We start from the raw sequence: 26822 nt of genomic DNA on the forward strand, positions 1-26822 counted from the left end.
TTTCTTCTGCTTTTATTCCTTTTTTCCACATATAAGTTATATGGAGTAACTAACAAATATAAAATAAGATTTTTCTTAGGGTAACACAGATCTCTAAAGCAAGTTGGAGCAATGCCTCCTTTTCTTGAGTGGACTCCTAGTCCTAATTTCACCATTGCCAACAACATGGGAAAATTCAGCCATTCAGGAGATGATTCCAATTGTGTGTGTGTGTGTGTGTGTGTGTGTGTGTGTATGTGTGTGTGTGTGTAATGTATAAAATGATGATGATGACTGGCCCAGGTCTCCTGTATTACTGGAATCTGGGATATATGTAAAAAATAGCTGTGATGTTTCTGCTTAAGAAAAGTAGCAATCTGGGAGTTTCTGAAGAGGTGCAAGGCTGTGGGCAAGGGCTCTACAGGGCCATGTATTTTAAGTGACAGGATTCTAAAAGTCTCAACTTGCTGCTAGGCAGTACTATGAAATATTGTGCAATGTTGGAATCTACTTTATGATGAGTTTATGGTGTAAATAGTTCTTTTTTTATGGTTATATAGTTCCCTGGACATCATGTAAGGAAAACATAGCTTGAACTGTTTGCACATCTCTTTTCTGGTGTTTTTTTCAGTATCAGTCCATTGTCTATTCTTGGCTTATTAGACTCTTAGCACAAATGAAATTAGAAATCCCAAGACTTCTTTTTCATATCTTTTCTTTACACTTTTCTTCTCTGATTCTTTCTTACCCACCAGTCATAATCTCAGTGGCATCTCATCTGGGCTTTGGGTCATTTGTAATGTATTAGAATCAAGTGCTCCTTCCACACAACCATTGGATATCACCCACTGTGAGAAAATTCTTTTCCTCTCCCTTCCCTTTTTTTTTTCCCTTTTTTTAGTACTAGGGATGGGAGGGTACTCTACCTCTAAGCACATCCCCTTCCTCCTTTTCTTTTTACATTTTGAGACAGGGTCTTGCTAAGTTGCCCAGGCTGGCCTTGAACTTGCAATCCTCCTGCCTCAGCCTCGCAAATCACTGGGATTACAGGAATGCACCACTGTGCCCAGCTCAGAATTTTTTTCTCTTTTAGATCATTTTAGAAAACATACCTGGAATTAGATAGAGGGGAGTGAAGGACGGGGAGGGGTAAAGGGGTAGAAACGATAGTAGAATGTTGCATATATGATTACTACCTGTGTAACTGTATATCATGTACACCCAGAAGAATGAGAGATTATACTCCATTTATGTATGATGTGTCAGAATGCATTCTACTGTTATGAATAACTGATTAGAGGAGCCCCGTGGAGCCAATGCCTGGGACGGAGCCTAGGCCTGTGATTGAAAACATCAAGTCATGAGCCAAGGTGGAGGGAATCCATCACGACTTCAGCGCGAACAGTAAGGCTGCAGCCCCAGGTGCACGGATCTATCGGCCCCATCTCCTTCTCTTCTCCGCCTCTCCGCCTTGCTTCTCCCCAGCTGTCTCTCCTCCCAAGCTCAGTCTCTAAATCTAGATTTCAATTTCTTTCCCCCACCCCGCCCGCTCTCCTGCGTGTCCGGTACCCGGCCCCCGCGGCCCGAGGCGCCGCCTCGCCTCCCTCAACCCGCACCCCCTCTCCGGGGGTCTCGAAAGCCGCTGCCGCCGCCGCTGCTGCCACCGCCTCCCACAGAGCATCATAGAGCAGACTCTTCACCGCGCGAATGAGCTGCTGAATTAAATGAAACAGCTGATAAGATGAGAGACAATTTAAAATCCAAGTGAACCGAGAACACGCACTGAGCCCTGATCCGCTGAATTCACCTGCTTCCCGCAGACAAACAGCTATGACTCGGCATTAATCCATCTGGCTGAAACAACTGGTCAGCCCTTCTCATCATACGAAGGTAAATGCCTACCGAGCCTTCATAAGTAGTGGCCACAGGTTTGAAACGGGGCTTGGGAGAGACAGTAAGGACCCACCCGTTGCATTGGTAGCCCAGCAAAGGGAAACAACGTCATCAGACTGCTGTGGAGGAGATAACTTCGTTGAAACCGACAGCTACAGGTGTGTGATCCCACAGCCTTCCCTCTCCACACATCGGGAAAACCTTAAGGGCCACTCCCAGCTCTCCCGCAAGGGCCCCTCCCAGCTCTCCCACGAGTGCTACAGCCAGCCCGAGGGAATCAGAGGTGGTGTGGGTCCCCGCGGCGCGGATCTACCGCTCCCACCAGGGCTGACTGCTGAGGTCTCTTGCACCAGCTACGGGGAAGTGGATACAGGAGGGCAAGTAAAATCCGCTGAGGATTCTCAGCCCCAAGCTCTACAAACTTAGGGTCTGAGGGAATGGCAAACTGGAAGAGTGTGCCCAGTCGTTCATGAAAGCAGGGCTCCCGGGAGCAGCAGACCTGGCTTGTAGCCAGTATTGTGGTGAGAGGGGCCTGGCTAGAGAAAAAGTGGGAAGTGACTAGACACAAGAGGAGGCCCTAGACACTCAGGATTGGAGACTCGCCCGGTCTGGGAGGAGCTGCTGCACAGTGATTGGTTCCCGCGTATCGACAGGAGAAACTTGGCCTGGTGGACAAAGTGCCACCTACTGGAAGAGAAGTTAATCAAACTCTAAGACGGCATTTATTAGGGTTTTTTTTTTTTTTTTTTTTTTTTTTTTGATTTGGGTTTTTCTTTCAGTTTCATTTTTTTCTTTCTTGTTGTTTAATTAATTTTTTACAAAATATTTTTAAAAAATTTTTTTTGCTACTAATTTTAATTTAAATTTTTTTTAATTATTTTTTTTAATTATTATTATTATTTTTTTTTAATTTTTTTTCTTTTTTAGTTCCTATTTTTTTCTTCTTTAGTCTTTTCATTTCTCTTATCCCCCCTTTCCTTGAATTCTACCTGCCTACTCTCATTCTCTTTAGTGACTTCACCCCTTCCCTTCAAATACCTTTCCTCCCAAACATCAAATTAATTTATAGGAGTAAACAGTAACCCAGCAGTCAAACAGAACAAGAAGTAACATGAGCAGCTTCAAAAAACAAGGAAGAAAAGGACTACAAACAATGCAGGACAGCCTAAATATTCAGGAGGACGTGGAGTCATCAGAAAAATGGTCATATAAAGAACTCAAGGAACACCTTAGACAGATGGAATGGAACCTTAAGGAGGATACAAGACAGCAAATTCAAGCAGCGAAAGAACACATTCAGAATGAATTTCATAAACAGATAAAAGAAGAAGTTAAGCATCTCTATCAGGAGATAGAGATTATAAAAAATAATCAAACAATAATTCTAGAAATGAAGGAAACGATAAACCAAATTAAAAACTCAATTGAGAGTATCACTAACAGAGTGGAGCAAGTAGAAACCAGAACGTCAGATAATGAAGACAAAATATACCATCTTGAAAAGAGTCTAGCCAACTCAGAAAGGCTGGTAAAAAATCACGAGACAAACATCCAAGAGTTATGGGATAACATGAAGAAACCAAACTTACGAGTCATCGGGATAGAAGAAGGTACAGAGATTCAAACCAAGGGAATGAGTAACCTGCTGGATGAAATAATTACAGAAAACTTCCCAGAAATAAAAAAGGAAACAGATATACAAATTGAAGATGCATACAGGACACCGAGCACACAAAATCACAGTAGACCAACGCCAAGACACATTGTTATGAAGATATCCAATATACAGAACAAAGAGAAAATATTAAAAGCTACAAGGGAAAGGAGACAGATTACATTTAGGGGTAAACCAATACGGTTAACAACGGATTTTTCATCACAGACACTGAAAGCAAGAAGGTCATGGAACAATGTATTTCAAACACTGAAAGACAATGGATGCCAACCAAGAATCCTGTATCCAGCAAAATTAAGCTTCAGGTATGACAACGAAATAAAAATCTTTCATGATAAACAAAAGTTAAAAGAATTTGCAGCCAGAAAACCAGCATTGCAAAGCATTTTGAGCAAAACACTACATGAAGAAGAAATGAAAAACAATAACCAAAACCATCAGTGGGAAGTGCCTCAGTAAAGACAGAGGGCGAGGGGAAAGACAACCATGGTGAAACAAACTAAAATTTTTTTTTTTTTAAAAAAAGGATAAACAATCAATCATGGATGGAAGTTCAAACCATATATCAATAGTAACTCTGAATGTTAATGGCTTAAACTCTCCAATAAAGCGACATAGGCTGGTATAATGGATTAAAAAAACAAACCCAACAATATGCTGCCTCCAGGAGACACATCTGATTGGAAAAGACATACACAGGCTAAAGGTGAAAGGATGGGAAAAAATATACCACGCACACGGTCCTCGCAAGCAAGCAGGGGTGGCCATCCTCATATCGAATAAAATCGACTTCAAGACTAAGTTAATCAAAAGGGATAAAGAAGGTCATTATATACTGTTAAAAGGAACCATTCACCAACAAGACATAACAATTATCAATATTTACGCACCAAATAATGGTGCTGCGACATTCATAAAAAAAATTCTTCTCAAATTCAAGAATCAAATAGACCACAACACAATAATTATGGGAGACTTCAACACACCACTCTCACCATTGGACAGATCCTACAAACAAAAGTTGAATAAAGAAACTATAGATCTCAATACCACAATCAATAACCTAGACTTAACTGACTTATATAGAATATATCAACCATCATCAAATGGCTATACTTTTTTCTCAGCAGCACATGGATCCTTCTCAAAAATAGACCATATATTATGCCATAGGGCAACCCTCAGTAAATATAAAGGGGTGGAGATAATACCATGCATTTTATCTGATCATAATGGAATGAAACTGGAAATCAATGATAAAAGAAGGAAGGAAAAATCCTACATCACATGGAAAATGAACAATATATTACTGAATGATCAATGGGTTACAGAAGACATAAAGGAGGAAATCAAAAAATTCTTAGAGATAAACGAAAATACAGACACAACATATCGGAATCTATGGGACACAATGAAAGCAGTTTTAAGAGGAAAATTCATCGCCTGGTGGTCATTCCTCAAAAAAAGAAGAAACCAACAAATAAATGAGCTCACACTCCAACTCAAAGCCCTAGAAAAGGAAGAGCAAAACAACAGCAAATGTAGCAGAAGGCAAGAAATAATTAAAATCAGAGCAGAAATCAATGAAATTGAAACAAAAGAAACTATTGAAAAAATTAACAAAACTAAAAGTTGGTTCTTCGAAAAAATAAATAAGATCGACAGACCTTTAGCCACGCTAACGAAGAGAAGAAGAGAGAGAACTCAAATTACTAACATACGGGATGAAAAAGGCAATATCAAAACAGATGCTACAGAAATACAGAAGACAATCAGAAATTATTTTGAAAACCTATATTCCAATAAAATAGAGGATAGTGAAGACATCGATAAATTTCTTAAGTCATATGATTTGCCCAGACTGCATCAGGAGGATACACACAATCTGAACAGACCAATTTCAATGGATGAAATTGAAGAAACCATCAAAAGACTACCAACCAAGAAAAGTCCAGGACCGGATGGGTATACAGCGGAGTTTTACAAAACCTTTAAAGAAGAACTAATACCAATACTTTTCAAGTTATTTCAGGAAATAGAAAAAGAGGGAGCTCTTCCAAATTCATTCTATGAGGCCAACATCACCCTGATTCCGAAACCAGACAAAGACACCTCAAAGAAAGAAAACTACAGACCAATATCTCTAATGAACCTAGATGCAAAAATCCTCAATAAAATTCTGGCGAATCGAATACAAAAACACATCAAAAAAATAGTGCACCATGATCAAGTAGGATTCATCCCTGGGATGCAAGGATGGTTCAACATACGGAAATCAATAAATGTTATTCACCACATCAATAGACTTAAAGATAAGAACCATATGATCATCTCGATAGATGCAGAGAAAGCATTTGACAAAGTACAGCATCCCTTTATGTTCAAAACATTAGAAAAACTAGGGATAACAGGAACTTACCTTGACATTGTAAAAGCTATCTATGCTAAGCCTCAGGCTAGCATTATTCTGAATGGACAAAAGTTGAAGGCATTCCCTCTAAAATCCGGAACAAGACAGGGATGCCCTTTATCTCCACTTCTATTCAATATAGTTCTCGAAACACTGGCCAGAGCAATTAGACAGACGAAAGAAATTAAAGGCATAAAAATTGGAAAAGAAGAACTTAAATTATCACTATTTGCAGATGACATGATTCTATACCTAGAAGACCCAAAAGGGTCTACAAAGAAACTACTAGAACTAATAAATGAATTCAGCAAAGTGGCAGGATATAAAATCAACATGCATAAATCAAAGGCATTTCTGTATATCAGCGACAAAACTTCTGAAATGGAAATGAGGAAAAACACTCCATTCACAATATCCTCAAAAAAAATAAAATACTTGGGAATCAACCTAACAAAAGAGGTGAAAGATTTATACAATGAAAACTACAGAACCCTAAAGAGAGAAGTAGAAGAAGATCTTAGAAGATGGAAAAATATACCCTGTTCATGGATAGGCAGAACTAACATCATCAAAATGGCGATATTACCAAAAGTTCTCTATAGATTTAATGCAATGCCAATCAAAATCCCAACGGCATTTCTTGTAGAAATAGATAAAGCAATCATGAAATTCATATGGAAAAATAAAAGACCCAGAATAGCAAAAGCAATTCTAAGCAGAAAGTGTGAATCAGGCGGTATAGCAATACCAGATTTCAAACTATATTACAGAGCAATAGTGACAAAAACAGCATGGTACTGGTACCAAAACAGACGGGTGGACCAATGGTATAAAATAGAGGACACAGAGACTAATCCACAAAGCTACAACTATCTTATATTTGATAAAGGGGCTATAAGCATGCAATGGAGGAAGGATAGCATCTTTAACAAATGGTGTTGGGAAAACTGGAAATCCATATGCAACAAAATGAAACTGAATCCCTTTCTCTCGCCATGCACAAAAGTTAACTCAAAATGGATCAAGGAGCTTGATATCAAATCAGAAACTCTGCGTCTGATAGAAGAAAAACTTGGCTCCGACCTACAGATTGTGGGGTCGGGCTCCAAATTCCTTAATAGGACACCCATAGCACAAGAGTCAACAACTAGAATCAACAAATGGGACTTAATTAAACTTAAAAGTTTTTTCTCAGCAAAAGAAACAATAAGAGAGGTAAATAGGGAGCCTACATCCTGGGAACAAATTTTTACTCCTCACACCTCAGATAGAGCCCTAATATCCAGAGTATACAAAGAACTCAAAAAATTAGACAATAAGATAACAAATAACCCAATCAACAAATGGGCCAAGGACCTGAACAGACACTTCTCAGAGGAGGATATACAATCAATCAACAAGTACATGAAAAAATGCTCTCCATCTCTAGCAGTCAGAGAAATGCAAATCAAAACCACACTAAGATACCATCTCACCCCAGTAAGATTGGCAGCCACTATGAAGTCAAACAACAACAAGTGCTGGCGAGGATGTGGAGAAAAGGGTACACTTGTACATTGCTGGTGGGACTGCAAATTGGTGCGGCCAATTTGGAAAGCAGTTTGGAGATTCCTGGGAAAGCTGGGAATGGAACCACCATTTGACCCAGCTATTGCCCTTCTCGGACTATTCCCTGAAGACCTTAAAAAAGCATGCTACAGGGATACTGCCACATCGATGTTCATAGCAGCACAATTCACAATAGCTAGACTGTGGAACCAACCCAGATGCCCTTCAATAGATGAATGGATAAAAAAAATGTGGCATCTATACACAATGGAGTACTATGCAGCAATAAAAAATGACAAAATCACAGAATTTTCAGGGAAATGGATGGCACTAGAGCAGATTATGCTTAGTGAAGCTAGCCAATCCCTAAAAAACAAATACCAAATGTCTTCTTTGATATAATGAGAGCAACTATGAACAGAGTAGGGAGGGAGAGCAGGAAGAAAAGATTAACTTTAAACAGAGACATGAGATGGGAGGGAAAGGGAGAGAAAAGGGAAATTGCATGGAAATGGAGGGAGACCCTCATTGCTATACAAAATTACATATAAGAGGTTGTGAGGGGAATGGGAAAATAAACAAGGAGAGAAATGAACTACAGTAGATGGGGTAGAGAGAGAAGTTGGGAGGGGAGGGGAGGGGAGATAGTAGGGGATAGGAAAGGTAGCAGAATACAATAGGGCATTATGTAAAATTGTGGATGTGTAACTGATGTGATTCTGCAATCTGCATTTGGGGTAAAATTGGGGGTTCATAACCCACTTCAATCTAATGTATGAAATATGATATGTCAAGAGCTTTGTAATGTTGTGAACAACCAATAAAAAATTAAAAAAAAAGAATAACTGATTAGAACAAATAAAAATAAATAAATATAAAAAAAGAAACCATACCTGGGTGAGGGTCTTAAAGGTCTCAGTGTATACTGGCTCCACAGACACTCCACTTGTCTCTGCAGCATGTTGGATTTGGTGCAGCCATTTTCGTCTTGCACAATTCCTAAGACCCTCAATATGGCTCCTCTTTAAAGAATTCATCAGAAATTCCACAATACTTTCCATAACTTGATCTTCATTGCCCCTGAGTTCAGATACTACCAATTCTATGTATTTCTGAAATTGTTTTGAAGACAACTTTACTTCATGTCCATGGTATGACTTTGGAAACTGGAAGTGTAGTTTAGCTAAAAGACACAAACGCAAAACCAAGAACTAATCAACAGTACATTCATCTACTGGGAAAATTTTCTTTCTCTTCTTCAAGCCCAAGCCCTTAACAACTACTGGTCTGTGGAAACTCAAGTATATCAAAGGCATCTCTGAGATCAGAGGAATATTTCTCAGGCATTTCCTATAATAAATTCAGTAAGACATCTATATCATCTTCTCTTGCTTTGGGTTTGTTTTAATTCTACTCCTTAGCTGGAAAACTCTCAGAGTCTACTTTGACTCCTCCCTACATTTATAATAAACAGCTTAATTTTATCCATTAAAATTATTAAAATTATAATAATTTTACTCTTTGGCAACGTATCTTGTGGCCACTCCTTTCATTTCTATTTTCGTACCCCCACACCAGCTTTTATCACTTTATAATTGACTGGTCAGTACTAAAATACTCAATATGCATTTGTAAAATTAAATTAAAATGGAGTATGCATTATTTAATTCTCTGGTTCAAAGTCCTGCCATATTTCAATCTATTCTATTTCCAATCAAATCTGCTCCTAATACCATATAGTAGTTATTTGCTCTAGTACCTTCATTCTATTCATGGTCCCTAACCGTGCTTTGCATACTTCTGTATCCATACTCTTTAATTTTTTTAATTGTGCAATGATGAATCTACTATCAAACTTGAATATGACCAGTTACTTACATTTTCCACTCTGTTCTGCCCTATTCCATCCTCTCCCTTCACCGTTACCAATCCAAAATTTGGTTTTATCTTTCCCTTCCCTTTTGTTTATCCAATAGTGTTAGAGTTATACAATAATATATGTATTACATGAATACTTCTAAACAATATGTAGTTTAGGTTTGACTTTTTAAACTTTAGAAAGAGGTTATCAAGTCATATGCAATTTTCTGGGACTTGCTTTTTTATCCAACATTATGCAACTGTACCAATCTACATGTTCCTGTAGCTGTGATTCATTCATTTTCATCATTGTACGCCATCACGTGAGTGTATTATCCTTGATTATTTATTCTCCTGGAAATGGATGTTTAGGTTGTTTTCAATATTTTGTTCTTGGTACTAGCACTTCGAGCATTTTTATACATGTCTTCTGGTTTGTGTTTGCAAATTTTTTTGACATTTCTTATAAGTTAACATTATAAGGTAGCTACCCCTTCCTTTTAAAGTATAGTCCTAAGTCTCTCCTTCCTTGTAAAGTCTTCTACTGTGATTTCTCCTTCCCATGAAAGACAATAGCATTTATTCTATGTCATTTATTTGACAATTAACAAATACTACTGGGAACTTATAGTCATTTTATCATATGCAGTGAGCTTCTCATTTCTGTAGTTGGACACTCATTGATTTTTGTTTTTTAGCTTCCACTCATCTTTGTCTTGGTAGTTCTCTCCAGTTTTGCCACCACTCCACTCCCATCTCAGTTTATGTGTTTGAATTGGATTCCACTCATAGTTCTACAGATTAAGCATGCATCTTAGACTTATGCCTGAGTGATTGATTTAGTACAAGATTTATGCAGAATCATTAGGAAGAGGACACTTTCTATTTTATTTCTACTGAGTTTGAATGAATATGTGAGGATGGACCTGGTCACCACAAATGGAGAGGTTTTATAACAATGGAGATAAAACAGAAGAGAGCAGGGGCTGGGCTGAAAACAAGAGAAAGAGAAAGAACCAGATACCTAACCTAATGTCATTATTTGAACTCCCAAACCTAGTTGTGTCCTGAAGTAGTTCTGAACTTTACCATTGCATGAACAAATTTCTTTTTTTCATTGATGCATTATAATTATACTATTTTGGGATTCTTTATGCCATATTCATACATGCAAGTTTGATTAAATTTCTTTTTTTCTTATGTTTTTTGGATTGTATTTTCTATTATTTGAACCCAAAGGATCCTAAGTGACAGCCTCCTATTAGGCTTGAAGTGCTTTATGGTTTCCTCCTCCTCCTCCTCATTATTACTACTATTATTATTATTATTATATTCCTTTCTTTCTTGAGCATTTTGGTTCTAAAGCCACCATTATTATTATTATTATTATTATTATTATTATTATTATTATTATTATTATTATATTCCTTTCTTTTCTTGAGCATTTTGGTTCTAAAGCCACTGGTGGGCCAGAGCAAGGTAAGTAACCTCTCCCGGTCAAGAAGCAGGTCAGGGTATTGGAGTCCAAATGTGTTGAGGAGGTCATCTGTGCAGAGGTGGCTTAGCATGGATTGTCAGAGTGTGAGCAGGGTGCAGAAGGCATGCATATGGAAGGGCAACTTACAACCAATGTGGGTGAAGAGGATAGTTCAACAGAGAGGTGGTTTAGGTTGGAGAACCAAAGCCCCATGTGGATGTTTAATCCTGACCAGAAAGAAAAGGATATGCAAATAGAGGGGACAGTATTAATATAAAATGACCAAGCCAGTGGGTGTAAATTTCACAGATCAGCAAAGCCTTTATTCAGCAGTGGAATCATGCATCTGGTGGACCCTCTTTCCTGATGGAACATGAGCCACCAGCCCAGGGAGGAATTGGTGCTTATATATGTTACACTGAGAGATGATTTAATTATTGACAAAGTGTGTCAGTTCAGGCACTCAGGGAACAAGTTGTAAGAATTTGAAATTTGCTTTTCCTGGGCAATATTTTTATTTGGGGGAAGAATAGACGGTCTGGGGTCAGCATTCAGTACTTAACTTTTTCCCTTCAGGGTCCCATTGTACTGTCACTAGGAAAGGATTTATTTGGGGAAGGATCAATGCTTTGGCTTCCCCCCAGAGACTGCCATTCTAGGCTTGATGGATGTCTCCTTCCCAGGGATTGTCTTATCACTGGATAATGTTTGCTTCCTTCCCAGGGATTGTGCTGTCCCTGGGAAAGGATCCTTGTTATCAGTGTGTTGCCTTCTTCCTCACTCCCTCTTCCCAGGCTACACTATTTTGGGGTTTATCATTTTTCCATATCTTACAGACAGCTTGGCCTGGGGAAATCATAATCTAAATAGGATGAAGCAGATGTCAGTGTGGAAGAGAAGTCCAACATGCAAAACTGGCCCAAGTCCAGCATTGGGAGCCAGAATCTGAATACACTAAATGGACTGAGGAAGGTTTGAAAACTGCCTTGTCATAGAGCATCAGAATCTAAGGAATATCCATATTCCAAGATCACCACTTGGAGAAGGAAATCTCATGTGGAATGTCAACACCCCAAGTAAAGCATGAGGGAAGGGTAGTGTAGTATAGTGTCCTTAAGTGATATAAGAAAGAAGACATAAAGGGGCTGGGGTTGTAGCTCAGTGGTAGAGTGCTTGTTAGCACCTGTGAGACACTGTATTCGATCCTCAGCACCACAAAAAAAATAAACAAAGATATTGTGTCCATCTATAATTTTAAAAATAATTTTAAAATGATTTCAAATATACAAGGACATAAGAGTGGGAGAGAGGACAGCAGCAGTGATTGAAGATTTGTTCCATGTAGAACTAATAGACTGATGGGTCAAATAAATAAATATATCCAGGATAACATGAGCCAAAGCAGGGAGCTTCAAAAATGGAAAGGGAGAAAACTAGAATGAATCCTGTTGTGTTAGATTAGACTTGGAGGTATTGGTATGAACTCATGATTTTTAATATTAATAGATGAAATAGAAGCACAGGTGTGAATGTTTTTGTACACACATGCATGTGCATGTGCAAACACACATACAAACAAATCCCCTCCCTCTGTTCACTAAGAAACCTGGGAGCAGAGACTTCTGAACAATAAGCATATGTAGAATCCAGATCTTGGCTTTTAAATACTACTTCCCATTAAAAGAAACCAGGATTTTCTGAGGAAATGGATTATCCCTCAGTATAAGAGGGATCTAGAAGATGTCAGTATAGTAGAAATCAAGGTAGTGTGCTAAGAATGATGGAAACAATATTGGCAAATGTATACTGTTACATTGTGTACATGCACAAATACATAACAACAAATCCCACAAGTATGTACAACTATAAGGCACCAATAAAACATGGAAAAAAAGAATGATGGAAACACATTAAAAGAACAGAGGAGCCAGGCACGGTGGTACACTCCTGTAATCCCTGCAACTCGGGAGCCAGCTAGCGAGGCCCTAAGTAACTCAGCAAGATCCTGTCTTAAAAGGGTTGGGGTTGGGGGAAGCGCTGGGGTTGTGGCTCAGTGGTAGAGTACTTGCCTATCACCTGCAAGGCACTGGGTTCAATCTTCAACACCACATAAAAATAAATAAATAAAATAAAGGTATTGTGCCCAATTATGACTTAAAAAATTATATATATATATATATATATATATATATATATATATATATATTTTTTTTTATATATATGGGGGGGGGTTGATGTTGTGTGGCTCAGTGGTTAAGTGCCCCTGAGTTCAATCCCCAGTACCAAAAAAAAAAAAAAAACAGAGGAAACTATATGACAGCTCCTTATAAAACTAAAAATATGTACCCTATGGTCCAGAAATTCTACTCCTGTATATTTATTAATAAGAAATAAACACATATATCCACATAAAGATTAGTATAATAAGATTGTTTGGAGCAGCTTTATTCATAATAGTCAAGAACAAGAAACAACCCAAGTGTTTAGAGACCAGATAAACAAACATGGTATATTCATACAGTGGAATACTATTCAGCAATAAATAGAAGCAAAATTCTAATATATGCAACAACCTGTAACCATCTCAAGGAAAATTATGCTGAGTGAAGGAAACCTTACAAAAAAGAGTATATATTGTATGACTTCATTTTTATGTAGTTTTAGAAGAGTTAAAACTATGGTAGAAAAAAACAGAAGAGGGGTTGTCTTGGGGATTAGATGGTGGGATTGAATGGGAAAGTTTTTTTGTTCTTGATGCAAGCATGGAGTACTCAGGTTATGTATTTGCCAAAACTCATTGTACACTTAAAATTTATGCATCTAATTTTATGAAAATTTTACCTCAAAAGAAAAAAAGCTTTTAACAAACACTCCAATTAATGATACGCATGCTGGAGTAATTAGTGAGAAGTATATAATATACTTTGAAATGCATAAAAATAACAGAGATAGATGGAAAAATAGATGGAGGCAGATAGATAATAAGAAAAGGTAGTAAAATGGTAATGGTAGAATCCAGGTGGTCTACAGATGCCTCGCCATAAAATTCCTCAGTTTTGTTGAATGTTTGAAATTTTTCCTTATAAAATTTTGGGAGTGGGAAAGGGAAGACACAGGAGATAAAAGGACTTCCCTTTGTTTAAATTTGGGACAATAGACAAACTCTAGACAGGGCAGAGGGGTTGGAGAGGAAGGGTAGGGAGGCATGGGTTTAGAAATAATGATTGAATATGATGATCATTATTATCCAAAGTACATGTATGAAGACATAAATTGTTGTGAATATACTTTGTATACAACCAGAGATATGAAAATTGGGTTCTATATGTATAATAAGAATTGTAATGCATTTTGCTGTCATATATAAATAAAAATAAATAAATAAATGATTTTTAAAAACTGTATTATGTAAGCCTGAAAAAAAATATGTTCACCAAGGAGATTCTGCAGAAATAAAGTAACTGTGCACATAACTGAAAAAATAAATAAATTTGGGACAATATTAGCATCAAAACAAATAATGATAGTTTTGGATTATAACCCACTGAATAAAATAGGAAGCCACCATATACTGCTATAAATGAAAAGTTTGACAAAAAATGGAAGGACTACTTACATAGTTTCAAAGCACATTCATAAAATACTTGTTAGATTCAAAGGGAAAAAGAGTGATTTTAGAGTGGAGGGACCTGTCAGATAGCATCAAAGGGAAAAAGAGTGACTTTAGAGTGGAGGGACCTATTAGAAAGCATCTTAATAAACTGGTCAAAGTTATCATGGGACTTCTGATATCATTCAACAAGAACAGCATTGATTACACAATATATTTCTGCTGAAGATCAATAACCTGAATTTAAGCAAGAAGAAACATTAGACAAATGTAAATAAAGGACTTCCTAAAAACAAGTCTACAATCTTTCAAAGTGTCAAGGTCATGAAAATCAAGGAACAACGGAGGAGTTTCCTATTGATTCCTTATTCTAGAGTTCTAAAGCAAAGAAATTGTCATTTTACAACACCTACTTGCCCAGTTTTTAGTTTCTTTAAAAAAAACACTTTGTGTGCTTTTTAATGAGACTTTTAAATAATGTTCAAGATTTTGGGATAGAGTAGAGGAAAGGGACTACTGGGAGGGAGAAGAGGGAAAGGGGAAATATTGGGAAAGGATACTGGCCAAATTAAATTATTTCATTGTGTGTATGTAACAATATATAACAATGAATCCCACCATTGCATACAAGTTTAATGCACCCATAAAAATATGGGGAAAAAAGATTTCTGGAATTTGGTAACAGAATGTATTACCAAAATGTTTTAGTTTAACCAGTTGTTATGGCACATATGCCTGTAGTTCCAGTTACTCAGGGCATTGAGGTAAGCTGGGCACAGTAGTACACTCCTGTAATCCCAGTAACTAAGGATCAAAAGTTCAAAGCCAGCCTTGGCAATTTAGCAAGACCCTGTCTCAAAATAAAAATTAAAAAGGGATGGGATATGGCTCAGTGGTAACATCTCTGGGTTCAATACTTAGTATCAAAAGAGAGAGAGAGAGAATAAAATTCATGTCTTTGGAGTGTTGTAAACCTGATAATAAGTATTTCTACATATATCATCTTTAATTCCTACAGTTCACCAGGGAAGTAGGAATTAGCCTCATTCTCTAAAAAGAGGAAAAGGATACTGAAAGAGACTATAGCACTAATTAGGAAGAGAATGTATTCAAACTAAAGGTCTAACTAAACTCCAAGGGTTTTTATTGTTGCGATGTTTTTGTACTTGGGATTGAGTCCAAGCATACTTTACCACTGAGCAATACCTCCAGTACTTTTTTTATTTTTTATTTTAAGACAGGGTCTCATTTTGCTAAATTGCTGAGGCTGGCCATAAATTTGCTATCTCCTGACTCAGCCTCCTGAGTTGCTGCCACAGCACCTGGATAAAACCAAAGTTTTAAGTTTTAATCTTTTCTCAAAGCTTCCTTCCTCTGCACTGTACCGGGTGTAATTCCATTTCTCTCTTTTGAGTTCATGGCTAGAGAGACTAAGATTGATCAAATTCATAGGACATGGTCATATTTTTCCTGAAAGAAAAAAAGTTTACCATAATATGCTGAGAATCCTATGAAAAATTAATGTGACTGAATATGTATCAACATATTGTCATAGCAAGACCTTGTCTCAAAAAAGTTTTAGTTTTAAGAGTTAAATGTCTTATTTAAATAGAAATTTAAATATTAAAGCAAATCTTATAATTTAAATAGAAAATGAAAGGACATAGCCAACAGCATTAACAGCTATTTCATGGAAAATAATGGGGTAAGAGTAATCTATTCCATTAAATTCTATGGTATTGACAGGTCACATGTTCTTTGGCTTTTTATTTGTGATATTTCTGCTCAAAAGATTGATCAAATTCTGGATTAGATAGAAATAAAAAGGGGAGTGCTTGCTTCAGCAGCACATTTACTAAAATTGAAACGATACAGAGATTAGCATGGCCTCTGCGCAAGGATGACACGCAAATTCATGAAGCGTTCCATATTTTTATTTTATTTACATCTATATTTTAATTAATTAATTTTTATTGGTTCTTTTTAGTTATACATGGCAATAGAATATACTATGACATAATTATATAAAGCATGGAATATAATTTGTTCTAATTCAGTCCCCAGTATTGCCCCTTCCCCTTCTTTCCTCCCACTCCTTCCCTCCACCCCCTACATTAAATTCTCAATGAGAAAAATAATTTTTAAAAAAGGGGGCTAGCAGGGTATGGTGGCCAGGCCTATAATCCCAGAGGCTCAGGAGGCCAAGGCAGGAGGATCTACTTCAAAGCCAACCTCAGCAAAAGCGAGGTGCTAAGCAACTCACTGAGACCCTGTCTCTAAAAATAATACAAAATAGGGCTGGGGAAGTGGCTCAGTGGTATTGAACTCAGAGTATCCCTGAGTTCAATCCCCGGTACCCTCTGCCAAAAAAAAAAGAGGTGGGGAATGACAACCTAAAATTTCAAGTTTCTCTTTCTATATATCAAACTTCCATTTTGAGAGCACCAACAGAATCATTTCTACAAACTTCTAACTCTGTGACTTTATGATATTTAAATCCCAATTTTTAGAGGAGAATTTCAAGTTTAAGGCCAATCTCAGCAACTTAGTGAGGCCTTCAGCAATTTAGCAAGTCTCTTGTCTCAAAATAAAAATAAAAAAGGAGTGTGGGTATAGCTTAGTGCCCTTAGGTTCAATCCTCAGTACCAAAAGTTAAAATAAACCTGTTTTTTTTTTTTTTTTTTTTTTTGGTACTGGGGCTCTTAACCACGGACTCACATCTCCAGACTTTTTTTTTTTTTCCCCAGAGACAGGGTCTTAATAAATTGCTGATGCTGGCTTTGAATTTTCGATCCTTCTGCCTAAGTCTCCCAAGCCTCTGGGATTATAGGCATGTGTAACCACATTCAGCAACTCAATTTTTAATCTTGGACACAGAAGAAATAAGAAGAGCGGAACAAAACAATAAACAAACAAAAGAACTGTTTGAAGATTTGCCAATAATTTGTCAGTCAATATTCAAATTTAGAATTTTCTTTCTTTTTAGAGAGTAGAAGCTAACTCTTCTATACTGCCACCAGGTCAACAGCTATTTCTGACCAAGTGACTATCAATCCGTGTTTATTGAGAATCATTTTGTATAAGTCTGCCCTTGGAGAGAATTAATGGTTATTTATTCATACTTTCAAACATTTTCATTTGGCAGCATATTCTGCCTCCTCATTTCTTTCTCATTTGCTGGGCTTTACATTTTGTGCTTTTATCTATCCCTAGTGCTGTGTTTCAGTTATATGTAATTCCATATAATCCAATATATGGAATTCACTTATAACATTACTTTTAGATCCCTTAATTCTAAAATTCATCATTTCTCTTATGAAGTCACAAAATACATGTATTTTTTATTTTGACCTGAATTTGTACAGTCCCATTATAAGTGTTATTTCTAATTAAGGATGTAAAATGATATTTCATTTGCAATTGGGAAAAATCCAGTAAAAGGATATTCACTTAAAAATGGCTAAGATCTTTATTAAAAATTTGATAAGAAAAATTTTTTTAAAATTCATCATGGCTCACTCGTTCACTTTACAAACAAATTTGAGTCTATGGAGGTTAAATTACAGGCCCAGGTTCACAGGACCCATTAGTGAAGACCCAATATTGGAACCCAGCCACCCTAACTGATGTATAGGGTTCTCTGTAGAGTATGGTTCTATGCTATGAAATTCGCCAATCTTATAAGTAGGAACCACCTCATTATGCTCTTTTTTAATATTTATTTTTTAGTTATAGGTGACACAACATTTTTAAGTAATGCTGAGGATCGAACTCAGTGCTTCACACAGGTAGAGCGAGGCTCTACCTCTGAGCCACAACTCCAGCCCCTCATTATGTCTTCTGAAATTTCATTAAGTATGCTATGTAAATAGAAATTTAAATATTAAGGCAAATCTTGTCATTTAAATGGAAAATTAAAGTGCATAGCCAACTCTGGGCATAGTCTTAGACAAGCAGTGCAGTGTAATTTAAAGTTTGCAGACTGAAGAGAACATGACAATTGATAAACTTTAGGCACATTTGAAGATCAACAATGTAAGGATGTTTTGGAAAGGGTTGAAGAACTTAAACAGCCCATGCACTATACACTTTAAAGATTGGAAATCTGGTATACAAAAGTCAACAGATAGACCTTTAAATCCAGTAAAAAGCAAAATCATTTAAACTGGGATCTAATGAAGAAAGGAATTTATCATACTGGAATAAGAATTTTACTAGGTTTTGATTGGGAAGTAATGATTAGAAGGGGAAAATATAAAAAAGGAGAAAAAAAAGTCATTAAGGAGAGGAAGTTAGTAAATTGAAGAGAAATTTGTAAACCAGTCAGACTTGAGAGAATAGTTCAGACCTTGTGAAGACAAAAAGAGAAAAATAAGAGAAATCAGGCAGAACTGTAGCATGGTTTGGATTCTCTTAACCTCAAGTGAGGGTATTCAGGTCCACAGAAGGAATCTATGTAGAATTAAGGTTTTGGACACAACACTCTGATCCACTTCTGATCATGTTGACAAATACATGAGGGGTCCAATTTCTCTACATTCTTGCCAAGACTTATTTTCCATTTTTCAAATGATAGCCACATTAATAAGTATGAAGCAGTATCTGATGGTTTTGACTAAATCAATGTTTGGTTTTTAACTGTATAGTTCCCATAGTACTGGGAAACTTGAAGCCAAGTTGTGCCACAACTTAAACAAGAACATTCTTATATTTTACCTTTCTTCATACATTCTTTTTCCATTCCCTCCTTGTATGTGTACAAGAGTTCATCAACTTCTCTCAGATCCAGAAAGCCTGAGCCATCACTGTCCCACTTCTGAAAGAGGGCTTCTAGAAGAAGCTCCCGGCGGACTTGGAAAGCCTTTTGTCTAACCTGGGATACAAACAGGTTAACAAGGTACAGAAGACACGATGTTAACTGTGCTAGCTGGCATCCTGTGTTTATACTAAATAATTGCAGTATCTTTTATAAAAACAGCTTATTTGGGGGTTAACCATGATATTAATGGAAAATGCAGTTATTAATTTTAACCTCTTTAATGTCTTAAGGTTTCACCTTAAGACCAAAACCACTCAGGCATTCTCTGGACTCAAGCATATTACCTTAGAAAGGATACTGTACTTCTTAAGAATCTTGTATTATTCCTTCCCACATCCTCCCTGGTCATTATAAAATACGATAAACATGGGCTGGGGTTGTGGCTCAGTGGTAGAGCGTTTGCCTAGTGTGTGTGAGGCACTGGGCTCAATTCTCAGCACCGCATATAAATAAATGAATAAAATAAAGGTCCATCAACATCAAAAAAAATTTTTTTAAATATGATAAACACATGGGATGTTCTCACTGGATTCCTAGGGATATTCTGTAGGGAAAGGGAGTGTTGAAATAACTAAAAAATGGTTGTTTTAAAAATTCTCTTTCTTCCTTTCTTTTTTTTTGGTACTGGGGATTGAACCCAGGGTCACTTAATCACAGAGCCACATTCCCAGCTCTTTTATTTTTTTTTATTTTGAGACAGTGTCTTGCTAAAGTAATTAGGGCATCTCCAAGTTGCTGAGGTTGGCCTTGAATTTACGATCCTCCTGCCTCCGACTCCCAAGTCGCTGGGTTTACAGGTGTGTGCCACTGTGCTCTGCCCAAAATTCTTTTCTATATTAATTTTGATGGCATTAATTTTATTTAATTGTATGCTTTCACACTATTTTAATTATATTAATTAGATCATAAATTGAGTTCATATATAGATACATTTAATTGCAAAAAAGAGAGTGAATATATACCTTTTGTTTTAAGTGGTGGGGAATTGCAGTTGAGGAGGTAAAAAGGAAGTCAACTCTGGAATTAGGCTGAGAAAACTCATAAGGCTGATGAAATTACTGAATAAGTTTGGTGAAATGAGTCACATGTTTCACATATGAGAACATAAGTTATTTATATTGGATGACGCATATGCATTTATTTACCACCCAAGGAAGTACTAAGTTCCTAAGAAATATGTGTTACTTGAGTGCCCAAGAATAAAAAACACATATTCAAGCCATAATCATACCCTTAGGTATGTGCATTTGTAAACGCACTCACAGAGCAGATGGTGCACATGTACATCTTCACACATACACATATTTACTCCTCAAGTTTCAGAGAAGGAAAAAACAAAGCTATATTATAAACCATCTCCTGCCAGGAGTAATCATGTTATTTTTAGGGGAATGAGTTCTCTGGAGGTGATCTTAGAGCATTCACCGATAAAATAAGATATTTAATGGCTATGCTTATTGAAATAAAATGATAAATTTGGACATAATTTTTTTTTAAAGAGAGTGACATGGGGAGCAACTGAAATTGAGAAATTTGCGTATAATAGTGACCTCACTTGTTTCATCAATAAGTAATATTACCCACCTGTTCTAAGGCACTCATTTTCTCTTCTTTTGTTTCAAAATAGCCCCTCTTAAAAAAGGAAATGAGGCTCTCGCTGACACTCAAGGGGGCATCTTCACCAACAAATGTCTCTAGGAGCTGCACAAATTGGAGCAGATTGAAGGAAACTCCATTGAAGGCACTCCTCCCTCTTATTTCCTTGTAAGACTGAATATTTCTGATAATCGGGTGTAGGTCTATGAAGCAGTAAACAGATACCAAGCAGTTAAGTGAATGATTCTCTCAAATCTTATGGAAAATAAATGACTATCTATTGTAACAGACATCTGCTATTGCTTTGATTTGTTTTATTCTGGTGCTGGGAATTGGACCTAAAGCCTAATGCATGCTAAATTGTGCTCTCCCACTAAACTAAATCCCTAGCTATAATATCTACTATTTTTGCCTGTCAGGAATCTATTCTCCCTTCATGAGGACAGCATCCATCTTTTTTCCTTGGGAAAACATTTCTCCTCCATTGTCAGTTCTGAGGAATCTGGTGGTACTATGCATCCACACCCTTGTTCCATGGATATGTATAAGAGATCTGGCCAATGATTTATACTGATAGCAATGTAATCCACTACAGGCCAATGAGAATTAGCTCCAGGATTTTCAGGAGAACTATTGGGCAAGAGTCATTCTTTTTGTATTCTGATTGCTGAACCAGTAGGATGTTAGAGTAGAGATGCTCTGTGGCCAGTTTTCTACAATGTGGAGAAAACTGCCTAAAATTGAAAGTGACAGAAAGACATTGAGACAGAGAGACATTGTCTGGTATTGTTAAATCCAGTTGTATCTGAAGACAGTTACATGCTGGACTCCCAAATTAAATAAATTAGTAAATACCACCACTAAAACTTTTTCCACTAAGAATGGTAACTAAGGTATTCATCTTGAAGCTTAATGTTACAACATGAAGTAACATTACATTAAGTAACAAAATGTCAGTCTAGAGACTTATATGTTTGATTTATTCATGCATGCCTTAAACCTTCTATATGAGACTTGATATAACTAAAAATGATCACCCATGCAAATTTTTAAAAAATATTCTTAGTTGTAGATGAACACAATACCTTTATTTTATTTTTTATATTTATGTGGTGTTGAGGTGCCTCACATGTACTAGGCAAGCACTGTATCACTAAGCCACAACCATAGCCCCATCCGTGCAATTTTTAAAAAACAGTAAAGTAAAACTGACATAAGGACTAGAAAGAAAAATATTAACTTTGGACCATAAGAGCTGACCAATGCTTGATTTTCTATTTAGTGAAAATATTATTTCACCAGAATTTTTAGCATAGTAAGTCTGTTATTTAGCCCAGGTTTAAATAAGGAAACAATTTGCAGATAGAAAGAAAATAATCTTGGTCTAATTGGTTCTACTACTTGTTGATATGACAAGGAAAATATAAAATAGAACTTTAATTAAATATGACTAGAGTGCTATTCAAAATAATTATAGTTAAACATGTGATTTGGTGTACACCTGTAATCCCAGCATTTTGGGAGGTTGAAGCATGTTCAAAGTCAGCTGCAGCAATTTTGGGAGGCCCTAAGTAACTTAGCAAGACCTTATCTCAAGATAAAAAATTTAAAAAAAAAAGTGTTGGGGATGTGGCTCAGTAGCTAAGCACCCTTGGGTCCAATCCAAAATACCAATACTACTTTTCTTTGCAAGTCTTCAAAAACAAAATAGGTTCTCATTTGTCTCATATGTTTGGATGTGGACCTACTAGGAAGAGAAATAGCTGGCATAATTTCTATTGAATTCTAATATCTAACATCTGATTTCTTTTGTATGCTTGTACCATATCTTCAAAGCAGTTATAGGGCCATATAATAGCAAAAAAGTCTATTAATATCATAAGTTTGAAAGCCAAGGAATATTCATTGATAGTAGATGTCACTACCAATAGCATGTCACCATTAGAAACACCCATCTTACATATATTCATATCCATCAGTTCTCAGGAACAAAGCAATGTAAGGATTCTGTTGTGTCTTAGTTAAATACATTCTTTCTCATGGGATACCACAGTAAATTAAAGTCACCTATGCTTCCTTACTTTCATTGTTAACACATACCTGTAAACTTGGAGTTATTATAGATTAAGTGTGCTTGATCCTCATCTTCAAATTTGACATACTTCCTCCTCCAGTTACAAGCAAAAAATTCACCTATAAAAACACATTTCATAACACAGCCAATTTAACTTCACTTTCACAATGTTTTTGTCCTAGGTAATACATGAAAATAAAATTAAATAAAAAGTTACCTGACCATGATTTTCCTTCTATTTTGGGGGACTTGGGTTCACAGGATCTGTCTTTCTGAACGTCTTTTCTTGTGGTAGCTAAAAGGTATACAAAAGAAAATTTCTATGAATTGGACATTATGTCTTCTGTTACATATCCTAAGGCTAATGAATGGGAAAAATACCTTTCATATAGAACACTAAAAACTCTGAGTATTTCCTCATATATATTGTGTCATAATCAACCACAATTAAATCACTTAATAACTTAAATGGTTGACAGCAGCTCTGTGGCAAAATCTGTTTGTTGTATCTCAATTTGGCCATGCAAAATGAAACATTTCCCAGTTTCCCTTAGAGTGACATATTACTATATGCCTAAATTATGACCAATGAGATATGACTAAATATTTGAAATGCAGGGTGGGTTTTTTTTGTTTGAAATATATCTTTTATTTGAAAAAAAAACAAGACCCACTTTTTAGTTAAAAAAATATTAAAAAGTGGTTTCTAAAAAGCCCCATTTAAAATAAAGGGGCTTTTTCCACCTTTTCAAAAAACCCAGTTAAAACATTTCTACATGTAACACTGCTAGATTTCCTCCTTTTTAAAATATTTTTTAGTTTTAGGTGGACACAATATCTTTATTTTACATTTATGTGGTGCTGAGGATTGAACCCAGTGCCTCGTGCATGCTAGGTGAGTGCTCTACCACTGAGCCACAATCACAGCCCAATTTCTTCCTTGTTAATGAATTTCTAGTACAAATGAAATTCTTGGTAAGCTGACAATAGAGACATTCTGGTTTGCATTTAATTGATTATTCAAGGTCTAGACTCATGTTGAGTAGCAAAATATGTCTAAAGTTTGCATGACCTGACATGCCAAAAATGATCCTAATTTAAATGATTATTTTTTCTGAAAAGACTTTAAAAATCACTTCACAAAACAAGTAGCTGATGTTGTAGGAAAACTGAATCACTACCTGAACTACCTTTTTTACTGGATGTAGGAAGGTCCTCTTGTAGTTCTTCTAATAATTCCTCTTCATACAGTTGCTCCTTTTCTTGTGAAGGGAATTCAATATATTCAGATTCTGCACTTGTTCTAGAGATTCTAACTTCCCTTGATGGTGAAGTTGAGTCTACATCCTCTTGTTTTTCTGGAATTCTCTCTCCATATAGATCGTGCTCTTCTGTGTGTGGTTCTTCTGTTGTTAACTCTGTGCGTGATCCATATTCTGAATATGATGTTTTGTGTGGTCCTTGCTCTGCTGTTGATCCTTTGTGCTGACTTTGTCCTGCTGTTGACCCTTTGCGTGATCCATGTTCTGAAGATGACATTCTACGTGGTCCTTGTCCAGTTATTGATGCTTTGCTCTTCCCTTGTTCAGAAACTGACTCTCTGTGTGACCCTTGTTCTGCAACTGACTCTCTTCTTGGTTCTTGTTCTACCATGGAGCTTCTGCGTGACCCTTGTTGTATAATTGACTCTCTTCTTGGTTCTTGTTCTACCATGGAGCTTCTGCGTGACCCTTGTTCTGCAACAGACTCTCTTCTTGGTTCTTGTTCTACCATGGAGCTTTTGCGTGACCCTTGTGTAACTGACTCTCTTCTTGGTTCTTGTTCTACCATGGAGCTTCTGCGTGACCCTTGTTGTGTAACTGACTCTCTTCTTGATTCTTGTTCTACCATGGAGCTTCTGTGTGACCCTTGTTCTGCAACAGACTCTCTTCTTGGTTCTTGTTCTACCATGGAGCTTCTGTGTGACCCTTGTTGTGTAACTGACTCTCTTCTTGGTTCTTGTTCTACCATGGAGCTTCTGCGTGACCCTTGTCCTTCAATTGACCTTCTGGGTGTTCCCTGTTCTGTCATGGAGCTTCTGCGTGACCCTTGTTCTTCAACTGACCTTCTGGGTGCTCCCTGTTCTATCATAGAGCTTCTGCGTGACCCTTGTCCTTCAATTGACCTTCTGGGTGTTCCCTGTTCTGTCATGGAGCTTCTGCGTGACCCTTGTTCTTCAACTGACCTTCTGGGTGCTCCCTGTTCTATCATGGAACTTCTGCGTGACCCTTGTCCTTCAGTCGACCTTCTGGGTGCTGACCCTTTGTGCTGTCCTTGTCCTTTAATTGATCCTCTGTGTAGTCTCTGTTCTGTCTCTTGTTCTGTAATTGACTCTGGGATATTTTCTTGTTCTGTGTCTGGTTCTTCATAGGGTTCTTGTTCTGCAGTTGAAATTCTTTGTGGTCCTTGCTCTGCAGTTGTCTCTCTCTGCTGTTCTGGTAGGCTTGATTTCCTCTGTTCATCAAGTTCTTGTTGGTTTTCTGATAACTGATTCTGAGTTTTGCTGTCATGTTTTTCAGAAAGTAATGCATTCATCCTTAAAAGCACCTTATCAAAGTCTTCATAAATATGTTTCTGATTATCCATGTCTCCCCAGAACTCAAGCAAGTCTATCTCTTCAAATTCAACAAATGGCCCTAATGCAGAAAATAAAACATTTACCTAAAAAATTGATCTTATATTGTAGAACCAGAGATATTAATGTTTTAAAAGCTGAGCATAGTGATTATATATAGGCTTATTTATTATTCATTATTTTAATTTTTTTTTGGTACCAGGGATTAACCCCAGGGTGTTTAACCACTGAGCCACAGTACTGACCCTTTTAGTTTCTATTTTGAGACAGGATCTTGCTAAGTTGCTGAAGCTGGCCTTGAACCTGTGATCCTCTTGCTTCACCCTCCAAAATCACTGGACTACAGATGTATACCATCATGCCTGGCTAGGCCTATTACTTTAAAATAACATCAGTTATCTTTTGCTGAAATCCCATAAAAAGCAAAAAAAAATATTCAAAGGAACATTTTAAAATGCTCACTATTATGAATTAAATATCATGCCTTCCTAAAAGGTATAGTTTGAGAAATGAACATATTTTTCTTTTGGTATTTGAAATGTTGCTTAGACTGCCAAAGCAAGTAAAATTTGTCCTCTACATTTGTGGTCCTCCCATGATAAGCATAGCTTAGAGAGCAGGAGGGGAGCACATCTTTCCATTTTGATATCTTTTTAGTTTCTGTGATATAAAAATAAAAGCAAGTCTTTATTCATGGCAGTCTTTTAGTGGGGCTATGTTTTTCTAATATTCGCTTTCCTTCTTTTCTTCAATCCTCATTTCTTTTCTTCCACAACTTATATGGACACCTGATTCAGAATTCTAGGCAAAGGGACTGGTGAGTATCTCAGTGGGAGTGTAGTGGCACCCCCTTCTCCACAGAAAATCTAAGCTTCTCCAGAAATCTTCACCATAATTGATTTTAGGACTCTCAGCCAAAGAGTCTCTACAAAAGAGTTCAATGTAGTTAAACTTCCTGTTTTCCTGTTGCTGCATTTAACTTGGCCATTGGCCTGGAAGAGATCAGCACTCTAGGTGCTGAATGCCCCTTTACTAGTTTTCACAAACATTTATCCAGTATAGTAGTTTGTAGAAGTGTGTTTGCAAATGCAAAATGTGATTAAAAAAAAAAAAGACAGATCCCTTAACAAGTGCTCTGGTCTTGAGTTGGAGCTTCACAGAGATGTCTACATTTCTAAGATAAGTTCCCAATTGGGCTCCATGGTAACAGCTGGCAGGGAGAGGAAAGAAAGGGGAGAAGAAGCTCTCCCCTTCTCAGGCGCTGTCC

At 36.9% G+C, this 26822-nt stretch overlaps 1 protein-coding gene across 1 annotated transcript in view; it reads right to left on the minus strand.

Moving 5' to 3' along the window:
- Nucleotides 1–26822, minus strand: part of EFCAB5 (EF-hand calcium binding domain 5) — a gene marked incomplete at both ends in the record, with an annotated part of 153456 nt that overhangs the window by 43779 nt on the left and 82855 nt on the right. Inside the window, 6 exons of the mRNA XM_081269962.1 lie at nt 8399–8688; nt 19169–19325; nt 20856–21070; nt 22968–23060; nt 23159–23236; nt 24123–25616. Coding sequence (XP_081126088.1) covers nt 8399–8688; nt 19169–19325; nt 20856–21070; nt 22968–23060; nt 23159–23236; nt 24123–25616 — 2327 coding nt within the window. The remainder of the gene's footprint in view (nt 1–8398; nt 8689–19168; nt 19326–20855; nt 21071–22967; nt 23061–23158; nt 23237–24122; nt 25617–26822) is intronic.

Source organism: Spermophilus citellus (genome assembly GCF_964194105.1).
Source record: "Spermophilus citellus genome assembly, chromosome: 17".
Lineage (NCBI taxonomy): Eukaryota > Metazoa > Chordata > Mammalia > Rodentia > Sciuridae > Spermophilus > Spermophilus citellus.